The following is a 13,520-nucleotide window of genomic DNA, read 5'->3' as shown; positions in this document are numbered from 1 at the left end:
TAATCAGCTGGCCGCTGAGCTTCTGGGGTAGGGCAGGAACAGCATGATCTGTTCTGGTACCAGCCCATGTGTGACCTCTCCTTCGATACGCTTTAGGCATGCCGAGGGACGGAGCTCGATGACGGGGTCCAGGCCGACTCCGGGCCTATCAGCGAAACTGATGCTAACCCCCGGTACAAGATCCCAGTGGAAGCTGACTTTCTCTTCGCTTACTCCACAGTTCCAGGTACTCTGTCCACTGTCTGCTGGCCTTACCAATCCATGTTCCTCCCTCAGCATTCTGTTACAGTAATTAATTACAGTTTTAGCACCCCAAGTTTGACACAGTGTCAGTACCCTGCTCAAAAGTCTGGATTCTGTAGCATTTTAGGTGTGTATTTCCTTACTGGAAATGAGGCTCACTGTGGTAAGCTGCTTGCAGTCCAAGCATGAGGACCCGGCACTGAATCCCCAGCACCTTCATAAAAGCCAGACATAGCAACATGTGCCCAAGCACTGGGTGTGCAGGTAGTGCTCTAGAGACACACTGGCCTGCCTCTCTAGCTGAGCTGGCAAGTTCCAAGAGTCTGTCTCAAAGAATAAAGTGGAGATCCAGTAGAGGAAGACACCCAAGATGGACACAGGTGCACATGCACAGACACATACAACACACGCACAAAGAAGAAAAAACATTGGCTGTTACGATAAATCTTTCCGTCAAAAGCCACTGAGCCCCACCGCCTTGTGTGAGCTTTACGCCAGCTACCAGCCTGAGTTAGGCCCAAATGAATACACAGAAACTTGTATTAGGTACAAAGCTGCTTGGTCAATGACTGGGATTCTCATCTGTTAGCTCAGTCTCAATTATCATACATCTATATATTTTATAAGACTTATCTTATCAGACTCCTTATTGGCGTCCCTCCTTGTCAGTGGATCACATTGTGCCACTAGAAGAGGCTTAAATATGAGTCTCCTTGCTATGTCACTTCCTGCCTGGATCAGCACTTCTCTACTACATTTCCCAGAACCCTCTTTGACTTCCAGTCCTGTCTAACTTGCTGTCTCATTGGCCAAACAGTATTTTATTTAACAATTAATAAGATAAACATACACAGTACATTCCCCATCAATTGGCAACCAGTCAAACCTACCCAAACGTTCTGAAGTCTGAAGCACTTCCGCTCATGCCCAGGCATGTAGGATGATAGATGCCCAGGCTTTCCTACAGACAAAATGATTCAAGTCACATAAACGTCTTACCTCAGTGTTTCAGAAGTCCGAGTCCATAAATGAATTGGCCCGGCGGCCTCTCTGCTGAAAGCTCAGAGGGAAATCTGTTTCCTATTTTTCCTAACACATTAGAGCCTCCTATATCCCTTGGCTTGTGGCCCTGTCTCCCATCAAAAGCCAGAAACCTCAGCTCACTCGGCCCTGTCCTCTGTCCCTCCCTCTCTCTCTCTCTCTCTCTCTCTCTCTCTCTCTCTCTCTCTCTCTCTCTCTCTCTCTCTCTACCTACCCCACATGCACACTCTTTCCCCCTCATCTTTCCTTCCTCTCTGAGACAAACTCTGCCTGTGCAATCCAGGACATTTCCCGTCTCGAGGGGATCGTTTTAATGCCATCTAAAGTGTCCTCCTTGCCGTGTCGGGTAGCGCAGTCACAGGTTCCGGATTAGGCTTGGCCACCTTTGAGGAGGATTATTCTGCCCACCACAGAATTCATTTCTCTCCCTAGCAAGTGGATTCCTCTCCTTCTGTGTCACTTACTGGTATTAATAGTAATTGCAAGAGTTTCACAATAAGCCATAATTGTACATATAAGTAACAATGCTATTATAAGAATGCCATTTTAAATAATTACAAACCATCCCCCCCCATCATCCTTATAATAATTGTATAATTAACAGAGAAAGTCACTGTTGCTTTGGCAGCTGAAAAATTAATTGAGCTTAGGTGAGCTTCAAAAGTGTGTCCAGGCTCAAATTTCAGGACCCAGATGCTTTGTATTGAGCCTCAGACCAGGACGCTTATGCTGTGACCATGGCAGGTGCCACACAATGCCCAGAATGAGGGTGACTTCTTGCTACTTACCAAGCCCTGTGTTGGCCAGAGTGTGTTCAGTACAAGCCGTTTCTTTGTTGGGCATAGACCCTGGCAGAATGAGAATTCCCCAGATGTAGGACTTTTGCAAAAGCACGGTGTTAGTCAGTACATCTGGAAAACCAACCCAGCTCTGGCAGGATCTACGGCTGCACTGCATGAGATAGAAAGTGTGTTTGTCTTCCTGCCATTGGGAGGTTGGCCCTTCGAGCATTGGCAGACATCACTGTGAATAAACCCAGTTGTAGGTGTTTAAAGTAAGTCTTTAGGCGCTGGAGGAAGAGGACAGACTCCTCTACAGGGACCAGGAAGGAAGGCACTCCTTCCTACATGTTACCGCAGTAACTGACTCCTGAGTTCAGTCATAGGTCCATTCTAGGTCAGATGGCCCCATGTGCTTCTAGCCGAGAGACTGAATGGATCGTAGGTGTGTCGGTTGGCATGTGTCAACAGACATCTGTTTCACGGCCGACTGGGCTCAGAAGAGGGCTCTCTTCCTGCTTTATAAATGGTCTTCCTTCTTCCTCACATGGCAGAGGAGGTGCTCTGGCCTGTCTTCTCACAAAGACACTAATACTACTGGGACAGGGACCCACCCCGCTGACCTTGTTAACATTATTCCACGAAGGCTGTCACATTGGAGGCTGTAAACTGGAGGATGGGGCTGGGGTACCATCCAGTCTATAGCTCAACATGATCAGTATTTGGAAAGTCTACCGAGGAGCTTGTGGTGGCTGTGTGCGCTGCCAAGCAGCCCAATCTTTGCCCTGACTTAAAAAAAAAAATTCAAGGGAACTGTTTCAGGTCAAAGAGTCACAGGAGGACATCTGTATCTTCAAATGGTTCCCTTGGAGCCCTAGAGGCCAAAGGTCAACAAGAATGCCACGCCCAGTTAGATGATAGCCCATGCATCCTTAGCAGGTCACTGTGTTGAATGAGACCCTGCCTATAGACAAACGAGTGTATTGTTTAGTGGCTACACTATCGCTCCTGGCTTGGGCTGGTGGCAGACAGTGTGTTCACTGCTGGTGTGAATCCTAAGGACACTTTGCACTATAGCTTAGGACTGTGTGCCTACTGCTGATTGACCCTTAAGTCATAACAAGGTGATGAGGATGCCAGTGATGCTGGTCCAGTTCTCATCTGACTGGATCTGGACTAGTTATCAGGATGATGCGTAAACACAACTCATTGTGTGAACCGAACACAGCTTTGTGTTGGCTCTTGCTGTCGTTGAGAGCCATGCACTCTTCCCTCTCCTCAGGTGAAGGGGCCACAGTTCCGTAGCTTTGCTGCTTAGTCTGAGACACTAGACAACACGGTGGACACTGTTTAATGTCACAGGCAAAGGCAACCCTCTCACCAGAGTGTCTGTCCCAAGATAATGAATGAAACAAAGCCATGTCACTGCATTGATTTGTAGGACTCACTCTTCATGGTGACCTGGTGAGGCTGGGTGTGGACTGACTCTCTAGGCTTGTGTCCTCTGACCTCTGTCCTTTAGGGGTTCCAAGGTAACCATTTGGACGTGCAGGGGTGAGTCCTCCATCAGCTGTGCTAAAGTGCTGGGGGAACTTGATCTTCAACTTTCTCACCGGTGTCCCATTTGCAAGAAGCAATTTTAGATTCCTTTAGAGTCAGAGATGGCTGGAAGTCACAGAAGTGGGGAGCCATGCTCAGGGTTAGAGTCCAGTGGACCTCTGCGTTGTTAGGTGACTAAAGCTAGCAGCTGTTGTGAGGTCCTGGGTTCCCAGGGACCTGCTGTGTCAGGTGTTCCTTCCTCAGCACCTGAGTCTGCTAGGGTTTCCTTTTAAGACATTTGAGTCCAGACCCAGGAAAACCCACCGGAGTCAGCTTTCTTTTCCAGAGAAAAAGAGCTTGTATGGTCCATGAGAAACACACTTCTTGCCTGACAGTGCCTGCCATTCTGGATCAGGAGCCCTCCCCTGTCTCTGCCCTAAAGCTGCCAGCAGCACCTGCCTCTACATTTTTTCAACAGGCCCTACTCCTCATTCTGTGTCTCCTGACAGTAAAGACATACCCCAAAATCTCTGCAGCTCTTAAAACTCTCTCTCCTGGGCTTGGGCTAGAAAGTAGCACCCATTCCAAAAGGGTGATGAGGTGTTGCAGCTCCACCTTCCCTAGGGGACTCTCCACACCCCTCACTCTCTTGGGTGTCTCAGGTATCCCAGACACAGGAGGGCCTCTGGCAGTATCTGCCATCATGGGCCCTTAGTCACATGTCTGTCACTGGTTTCCGTGCTGGAAAACCCAAAGATTCTTGAGCATCTTCACACCCTGATGCTCGCTCTCAAAATAGCCGTCTCATTGGCGCCTTAGTGCAGACGAAAGGAAGATTATGTCCAAATGGACACCCAGGCCCCACAATGCTGAGAGTCCATTCTTCCCAGGGGGTGATGTAGCTTGCAAGGTTGGCTAATGGATCCTCTCTCTCTCTCTCTCTCTCTCTCTCTCTCTCTTCAAACCCCCCCCCCCCCCCCGTGAAGGCTATTACTCATGGAGGAACCCAGGAAAAGGCTCCTGGTTTGTGCAGGCCCTCTGTTCCATCCTGGACGAGCATGGCAAAGACCTGGAGATCATGCAGATCCTGACCAGAGTGAACGACAGGGTGGCCAGGCACTTCGAGTCCCAGTGTGATGATCCCTGCTTCAACGAGAAGAAGCAGATCCCATGTATGGTCTCCATGCTCACCAAAGAGCTCTACTTTGGCCGTTGACATCCCTCCCTTCCAGCTGAGAGCCTGCAGGCACTCATCCATGAGTCCAGTTGTTATTCTATTTTAATTGTTTTGATGCTCTCAAAATACCCGGGAATGTTAAAGAGATTTGTGTATTGATTGAGCAGGGAGGAAGTTGATTGGCAATGTCTGATATTCTGCATTCCTAGAGTTTTTTTTTAATAATTTTGTTCATTGGATGGCTTTGTTCTTTCCTTTTAAGGTTAATTTTCTGTTCAGAGTTCCTTTACCTGGTCATCACATGAGTGTGTGCTATGAAAATGACCTCTGGAGAAGACTTCTTGGTGGTGGCATTAATGGAAAGTCAGTCTTAGTTTGACTTGGCAAAGAGAATTCCAGTTCTTGACAAACAAGCATAGCCAAGACACTCATTGCCTCTCCTGCCTGGAAAAGGTGGCTGTTTTGTAGAGCGGTTGTTTTCATTGGCTTCGGACAGATTCTTAAGCAGACCTTCCCAGGGAAGTGAGGAAATAGTATTTTAGTATGCAGGATCTGGTCCAGAAAACAAGCCATTTTCGGTGTTCCGATGGAGAAGGGTCAATACAGGGAGCTCACTTAAGTGGGTAATTAAGAAAAAGAGCCAAGCAGTTGAAATCTCTTACCTCAGGTGTGACTGGGAGGCTGTAAGAGGAGGCTGGTTCCCTGGTCATCAGTAAGAACTGGTAGCGCTGCCCCCAGGAGCTAGGACCATGGAGAGTTGTGGTAAATGGAGCCACACCAAGGACAAAAGCTACTGTCTGAGATAGAAACCAAGCGGGAGCTGAGTCAGATACCAAGGCCTCCCCAGGCTTGTCCTCATACCCTCACCAACACCTCAACATTCAAGGTACCTGAAAGCAGCTGATGAGGGCCCTGGGGATGGAGATTCCCTGGGAATCAGATCAGAGCAAGAGCTGTTGAGCCAGGGAGTGGGGGGTGTGAACTTGGCCCATAATGTGAACTTAAATAACAGTTTTGTACGCCGCAGTTCTTCTGTTCATCGGTTTGTCAGACCATCCACACAGGTGCTGAAGAACAATCTGTTTCTACTTCATGTGCAAAATAGTGGTTTTTTATTTCAGACACATCTGGAATTCTTTCAAATATTCCAAGTTGTTTTTTTTTCCTAAATAATATTTTGTTACCTCTGATTCTATGAATGATACTTAGGGTAAAGATCTTGGCACTTCCTTTTCAAGGTGTCGTTTTCTTTGGAATTCGCTATACGTTCCTATTTTTTTCCACCTAATAAATGGTTAACAAATGTTCCTATTTATTGATTAAAATGTGGTTTAGTAACTCCTCACTGGCCCAGGCTGCTTTCTTCATAAAGTTATCTAGGGCAGTGAGAACTTAGAGAACATAAAAGAAAATAAGAGAAGATGACAACAAATTAGGAAACCAGGTGAGAATGGCCCTGCTGCCTGTGTCTCCATACAAAGCACAAACATTATTTATTCTGAAGCTAGAGCACTATAAGTATGTTAATCACTTAGAAGTCAAATGTTTCATAAAAAGGGTTAATTAACCTGTAACGCGGTTTGGGATGGCCTCCCTCCTGTTAATTTGGGAAGAAAAATCAGTGTTGTAAAAGTAGACTTCCCACTAAGAAAATCACTTAAGGCCAGTTTGTTGGACTTGCTGCTGGTCCCTGCCATCAAAACTCTACCAGATGGTCACAGTTTAAGTAGAGACCATGACTCTAACATCTGCCCTTTTACTGCCAGAATCCATGGGCTTTGTAAGCAAAGTGGGATAATGTAGAAACAAAGATGCTAAGCACAGTGGACTTGGGGTAAAGGCCCTGTTGGCCTAGCTGTTTGCTTTGTAAGTTCCACCAAAGGGAGAGAAATGATCCTGAGTGCTGGGCTTTATTTATTTATTTAAATGAACCAAAGCCTTCTTTATACAAATTATCAAAATACAGGCCCTTTTCAGGACCCTAAAAGAGACAAACTTTGTCCCCTGGAGAAGGGGAAAGGGTCACGGTCCCCTGAGCAAACTGAGAGCACGGGAAGAGGGGGGAGGGAGCTACGAGAATGAGAAGGGAAGAAGAGGAAGGATGCAGAGGTCATGAGGGAGCAGAAAGGTTGAGTCAGGGGAAGAATAGAAGAAAGGATATGTGAGAGGTAGGTTTTAGTTGGGGGGTGGTAGGGGAGGACGGGAGGGAGAAGGGAACTGGGATTGTCATGTAAAACAATCTTGTTTCTAATTCAAATAAAAAAAATGATAAAAAAAATAATACACGCCCTTTTCTAAAGTGAAATTATACACCTGTAGTTGGATTCATAAGTGTGCTAAAATCAAAAGCACTGAGAAATGGGGCCATTGCTCTCTCAAATGGAGACACTCCTGAATCCCTGTGTTTCATCAAACACCACAACTACCAAGCTTACTTCTCCTGTACATTGTTCTGTGTCTACATTCTCTGCACCTGATTGGATCTTTAGATTGTATTTCATTTTCTGTGTGATATTCTGCATATACACGTAAGTGATGTTTCGTGGACTACCACTCTGAATGTCCATCCTTCATGTTCACTGTTAGCACAGACTCTTCCCTTTTCATTGAAGAAACACGGCTTGGTTCTCAGAAACAACTAGAGTTAATTAATTTTTTAATTTTCCAAGTGTTGCGGTTTGGGATGAAAAACGGCCCCAGGGATTCCTGTACTTAAACACCTGGTCCCCAGTTGGTGGTGCTGTTAGGAGAGACTGTGGAACCTTCACCAGGCAGAGCCTTGCTAAGTGTGCCTCAGGGAGCCAGCTTTGGGGTTTAGAGCATTGCTCACCTCCCTCCCCCTGAAACCAGAAGGGAAAGTGAACCCTCTCTTCCTTGAGATTTCAGCTTATGGTTTCAGTATTTAATCACAGCAAGAGAAAATGGCCCCTGCTTGTGTAGTTTACAAACAGTGGGTATGCAGTGGTTTCGTGCACCCACAAAGTCTCAGTTTTGAGCTGCTTTGGATTAAGGATACCCAACTAATAAGATCTATCCAAATAACCCTAAACCTAAAATCTGATATCTGAAATGCTTCAGACTCCAGGCATTTAGCTCAGGGATACACAACCTGTATTTCATATTCCTTAAACCTTGTTAGGGAAGCCTCTTCATTCTTGGGTATTCGAAGAGACAGTTTGCTTATCAAGATCAGATACCCTGTTTCACGTGGACCCCGAGTTCATTCATAGCTCTGCGGCTACACCTTTTTTTTTTTTTTTTGTCATTAGTGTGGGAGTTGTACACATGCCATGGTGTGCACGTGGTGGTCAGAGGATAGCTCTGTGGGGCTCTGTTCTCTCCTTCCACCTTTATTTGGGTTCCAAGGATCAAACTCCGTTTGCCAGGCTTCTCCAGCAAGCATCCTTACCTGGTGCTTCTTATCCTTTTATATTCTGACCTGCCGATGCAAGCTGCTGGGAGGTCGTAGAACCCAGCCCTGGTGAGCATTCCTTCCCCGTTCTCATGGGTGTGGAGAATCCAAGCTTCCCTCACAGGAGTATCTGACAGGGCACTGTCTTCATCACGAGTTGGCGGCGTGTGGTATTACGAGGGAGGCAGTGATCTGGGTGGAGTCCGTGGGCACCATGTACACAGATCTGGATTTCTGCCTGTTCTTCCTGGGGGTGCCACCGGCCTATTTGAGCAGTTGGCTATTTATGTATTCACAGATTGTCCGCAGCTCTATTCCTGAGCGCATTTCTGTAAACCGTCACAAGCCCATTATGTTTATGAACTGTTTAAGGCAGATCTCAAGATAAAAGTGGTGGGATTTGTTGTGCATGTGTCAGAAGAGGTCCTCCCTGTGAGAAAGGACATGGCATCTTCTGAAATGTCACAGGATTTGACTGACCTTTAGTCTGGTCTTGGAGCAATGACCAAGGGTTCCATTGGTGTCCTGGGTGCACCCCTTCCCTCGTTTTCGTCTTTTAGGACCTTCCTCCCCCCAAAAAAGCAATGGGCTAGGTGGGCATCTGTGGTAGTCATCAGTTTACAGCAGCAGTTTATCTTGGTTGCCACAGTTGTAAGTTGTAAGTGTCCATGGGAGAGCTCATTCCAGGACACCCCCAGGATACCAAGACTCGTGGTGCTCACACCCATCAAATGACATTGTATTTGCCCATAAGCCTGTGTGTTTTTATGTTTCTATATTTGTAATTAGTGTACATGTCGTGAATGTGTAGGTGCCCATATGTGGGCAAGTATGCAGAGACCCAAGACTGAAGTCTCCTCTATCACAGAAGCAGGGTTTCTCAGCTGGAGCTTGCTGTGTCATCTAGTAAACTAGCTAGCCAACCTTCCAGGCCATAAAGTCACAGACAGGCTGTCATCCCACTCAGCATTGACTTGGATGCTGGAAATTGCCAAACCTGCCATCTCCCTATCCTGTGGTGGTATCTTAAATAAAGCCTGTCTGAAGGTCAAAGAATGGAGCTTGCCACTAGCTAACCATAGAGGTCTGGAGGTCTGTACAGACAGACAGGAAGTGAGGTAAGTTGGGCAGAAACAGGATATAAGTGGGGAGAAACAGGAAATCACTCTCTGGTCTGCTGAGATGCTAAGGAGGTAAGGTGTACTGTGGCTCACTCCTCTATGATCTCTCAGTGTTTCCCTCAGTATCTGACTCTGGGTTTTTATTACTTAGGCCAATTAAGAACTCCATTTACATTTTGGCATCCTACTTGGGGACCGAATCCACGACCCTGAGATTAAGAGTCTCATGCTCTACCGACTGAGCTAGCTCAGGGTCGTCCTTCGGCCCCACATTTGGTCCCATTTGATGACAGAAGTTTCTGTTCTGCCTGGCCCTGCAGCCGTTTGGACCCAAATAAACACACAGAGGCTTATATTAATGAGAAACTGTTTGACCAATGGCTCAGGCTTCCTATTGGCTAGCTCTCTCTTAGTTATTAACCCATTTCTATTAATCTAAATATTTCCACATCATCTTGGCTTATTGGAGAATGCCCAGACCTGTTACTCCTTTGGCAGATACCTGGCATCTCCCTGGTGCTTCTTTCTGCCTCCTCTCCCCAGAATTCTCCTAGTCTGGTAGCCCTGCCTATACTTCCTACCAAGCTACTAGCCAGTCAGTATTTTATTAATCAACCAATGAGAGAACCATATATTAACAGCACACAGAAGAACATCCCCTGTCACTGTTCCTATATATTTTAAGTCATCTCTACATTACTTATAACATCTGATACTGTATGAGCGCTCTGCAGATGTCATACTGCTGTATTGTGGAGGGAAGGATGAGAAAACCATTTGGTCATGTTTGGTACAATGCAGTTTTATTAGATACTTTTTAAAAATATTTTTTGGATTTTTCAAGACAGAGTTTCTCTGTGGCTTTGGAGGCTATTCTGGAACTAACTAGCTCTTGTAGACCAGGCCGGTCTTGAACTCACAGAGATCTGCCTGCCTCTGCCTCCTGAGTCCTGGGATAAAGGCGTGCGCCACCACCGCCCGGCTTTATCAGATACTTTAGTCTTTGATTGGTTGCATCTGCAGATGCAGAAGTGCAGAGGATTGACTGACAAGAACCAGGAGGGCAGTGTCCCAGCATCACAGCTATACTCCAAGGTTGCCTCAAACTTCTTCAACAGGAGTCTGGGTCTAGATCCAGGTGCTCATCAGCTTCAAGGATCACACATTGACGCCGTTGTTTTCTCTATACTGAAATATGTGCCTCCAGCAGTATCTTCATTGTCAGCTTAACATGATACAGAATTGTCCCGTGGCCTTAAAGGAACAAAGGAGCAGGCTGGCTGAGTAACGGTGTTCATAACTCTTGACTTTCTGACTGCTGATGTGCCGTACCCGCCATCCCAGGCCCCGCCTCCATGCCTTCCCTGCCACGACGGACTCTATACCCTCATATTGTGAACTAAAACAAATCCTGTAGTTTAATTTCCTGTTGCTATGATAAAAATACCCTCAGTGAAGCCACTTAAGGGAGAAAGGGTCATCTGGCTCTTAATTTCAGGGTGCAGGACCATCTTTGTGTGGAAGTCAAGGCTACAGGAACTTGAAGCAACTGGTCTCATAGCCACAGTCAAGAGCAGAGACCATGCTAATACTCAGCTGTTTTTCCCCTCACTCTTACAGTTCAAAAAAAAATCTGTTGCTAGGATTCTACCCACAGTGGGGAAGTCATCCCACCCTAATCAACATAAAGAAGGTGATCCCCTTCACAATAGATGTACCCATGAACCAGTCTCATCAAGATAATCAAGATTCCTTCTCAGGGACTCTATGCTGTGTCAGATTGTCAGTCAAAACCAACCATCGTACTTTCTTACATTGCTTCTGTCAGGGATGTTACCATAGCAACTAATAGACCTCCCAAGGTCCCCACCTCCAAATACAGGTTAGAATGTGAATGTGGAAATTAGGCTTCCAGCATAGGAGCTTTTGAAGTCACACTTAAGCCGTAGCATGCCCCGCCCACCATGGCCTGTGTACTATAAGCTTTTCATCTCTTACACCTATCTCCATTCTAAATCACTTGTTGAGTGTTACAGTAGGATCACTTGTATGCTGCCCAAGTGTCTGCAGGTGTGAACTGCAGCCTTGAGATGTCTTCCTAAGTAACAGGGAGTGTTGCATCACATATTTTCACTGGAAGCTATTGTGCATTCAAGCTGGAAGATTGCTCCTCCACTTCCACCTCCCATCCAGCCCTTGTAGCCTACCCAGAGATGCATTCTTACTGGTGTGCCCTCGGGTCACAGATCGCTTTCTTGATAGACCTCAGGAGTTTGTTTGGGATCACATAGTAAGTCATTCTTTGGGATTCATAAATCGTGAACACAAACACACTAAAGACATTTTTGGAAAGTCCCAGCCAACACCCCACCACTGATGTGGACAGGGAAACTCCATTAGCTTATATATCAATTCATGAAGAGCCCTCTGTAGTATGTGACCAACATCTGAAAACACAATGGTCCAATATGATGGTGTTAGTTTTAGTTTATATGGTTTTATGAATATTTCTGCCACCATGGTTTTCAGTAAATTTTTTTCAAGCCTTTAAAGCCAAATGGTGTCAGTGGGGTGTAAATTTGGAAGGGTTGTTGATGGGATGTCATTCTATAAATATGTTCCTCTAATTGGTTAATGAATAAAGCACTGTAGGCCAATTGGGACGCAAGATAGGTGGGACTAGGAAAGGTTGAGGATTCTGGGAAATGTAGGCATAGTCAGTCACCATGTAGGATGCAAGAGGAGTAACACCCTTTCTCTGGTAAGAGAAGACCACATGAAAATTCTTACATTATTAGAAATGGGTTAAGAATTAAGTCAGAGCTACCAATAAGAAACCATAGTCACTGGCCAACAGATTTATACTAATATAGTGTCCATGTGTTTCTTTGGGCAGAGAAGGGTGGCAGGACCTACCGGGCCAAGAAAGTTCATGTAAGAGGTTGTAGCCTCAGGTACACAAGACTGAGGACTTCTCGAGCTTTGATGGTCTAACCTGAGCAGATAGCATGAGGGTAATGGAGGGTCAGGAGAAGCAAGTGTCAACCAAAGGATGAGTTTGGTCTGTGTTGTTAGTTTTAGCTTCAGGTTATTTAAGACATATCTCAGTCAGCAAATTGTCAATTTTTTTTAAGCAGAAAAGCATTGAAATGCTTAAAAATTAGACTCTGAGTTTGATCCAAGATCTGGTTCCATCTGTGCCATTCGACCACATGATACTCATGTGATCCTTCAGTTTCCTCATCCACGTGAGACGGAAACGTGAAGACGAAAGGAAATGATGCAAGTGGAGTGTTTAGTGAGATGCCTGCACAAAGATCGCTAAGGAGTAGGCATCAAAGATGGTGATGATACGAAGATTCTGTAGGTGATGACGATGGTGGGAAACTCGTCCCGATGATGTGAGAATCAAGAATAGGCTATCCTCTTGCTTTTCCTGCCCCCATCTCTTATTTGTTCATGTTTTATGATCTATGTTGTCAAATGAAGTCTTGTGGGACTGATGGATGAAGTGAACATATAATGAACCCAACTCATTACCAAATGTCATGTTACATTGGGTGCTTTCAAATGTGACCAAGAAATGATGTTACCCCAGAAAAAATAAGCGAGTCACTCAGTCAACTGGCTAGAAAAGTTGTGTGTATACAACTCTAAATACAAGTAGGGGTTGCCCCTCTGTCTGGGACTCAGGTTGCTAGAAGAAATACTTTCCATTCTAGCCTCCCACAAAATGGAGGGACCAGGAGGGTAGAGGAGGTTGGGGCTACAGAAAGATGACTCCTTTAGTGATTCCAGAGCTTTGGCGTATCCGAACATCCTTAGAAGACTGACTGCTGAAGCAGTTTCTTTGTCTGCCCTGCTCCGACTGCAGTTCAGAATCTTTGTTTAACCACTCCTGCTGGAGTTTCCAATTCAGCACTCTGGGAATGACAGACTTCCTATGGTTACTAAAAGGCTCCCTTGAATATCTGCACGAGTCTCAGCAAAGCCCAAGTTAAACAGGCAGAAAGGACAATCAGAGCGCAGGGTGTGTTGTCTGTTTGCAGACCTGGCTGTCTGTCTGTTGGGTTGTGGTTTGGTGAAATGCCCCCATAGACTCTTGTATTTGAACACCTGGTCTCCAGCGAGTGGAGCTGCTTCAGAAGGCTGTGGAAACCTCTGGGGCATGAAGTTGAATTAACAGCAGGGGCATTAGGAGCTGACCT

General features: G+C 45.9%; 1 protein-coding gene across 6 annotated transcripts in view; it reads left to right on the top strand.

The window, feature by feature from the left end:
* Positions 1 to 6,122, top strand: part of Casp7 (caspase 7) — a 42,141-nt gene extending 36,019 nt beyond the window's left edge. For 4 of the 6 annotated variants that reach the window (XM_027406950.2, XM_035441771.1, XM_027406949.2 and 1 more), the window contains 2 exons: positions 97 to 226; positions 4,589 to 6,122. In XM_027406950.2, the coding sequence (XP_027262751.1) occupies positions 97 to 226; positions 4,589 to 4,818 (360 nt within the window). In that variant the 3' untranslated portion in view covers positions 4,819 to 6,122. The remainder of the gene's footprint in view (positions 1 to 96; positions 227 to 4,588) is intronic. The other 2 variants (XM_027406947.2, XM_027406948.2) reach the window with 1 other exon arrangement.
* The last annotated feature ends 7,398 nt before the right edge of the window (positions 6,123 to 13,520 follow it).

The sequence above is a fragment of the Cricetulus griseus genome, chromosome 3, assembly GCF_003668045.3.
Source record: "Cricetulus griseus strain 17A/GY chromosome 3, alternate assembly CriGri-PICRH-1.0, whole genome shotgun sequence".
Classification (NCBI taxonomy): domain Eukaryota; kingdom Metazoa; phylum Chordata; class Mammalia; order Rodentia; family Cricetidae; genus Cricetulus; species Cricetulus griseus.
The sequence above is the reverse complement of the archived record's forward strand: the minus strand, read 5'-3'. Positions and strand labels throughout refer to the sequence as shown.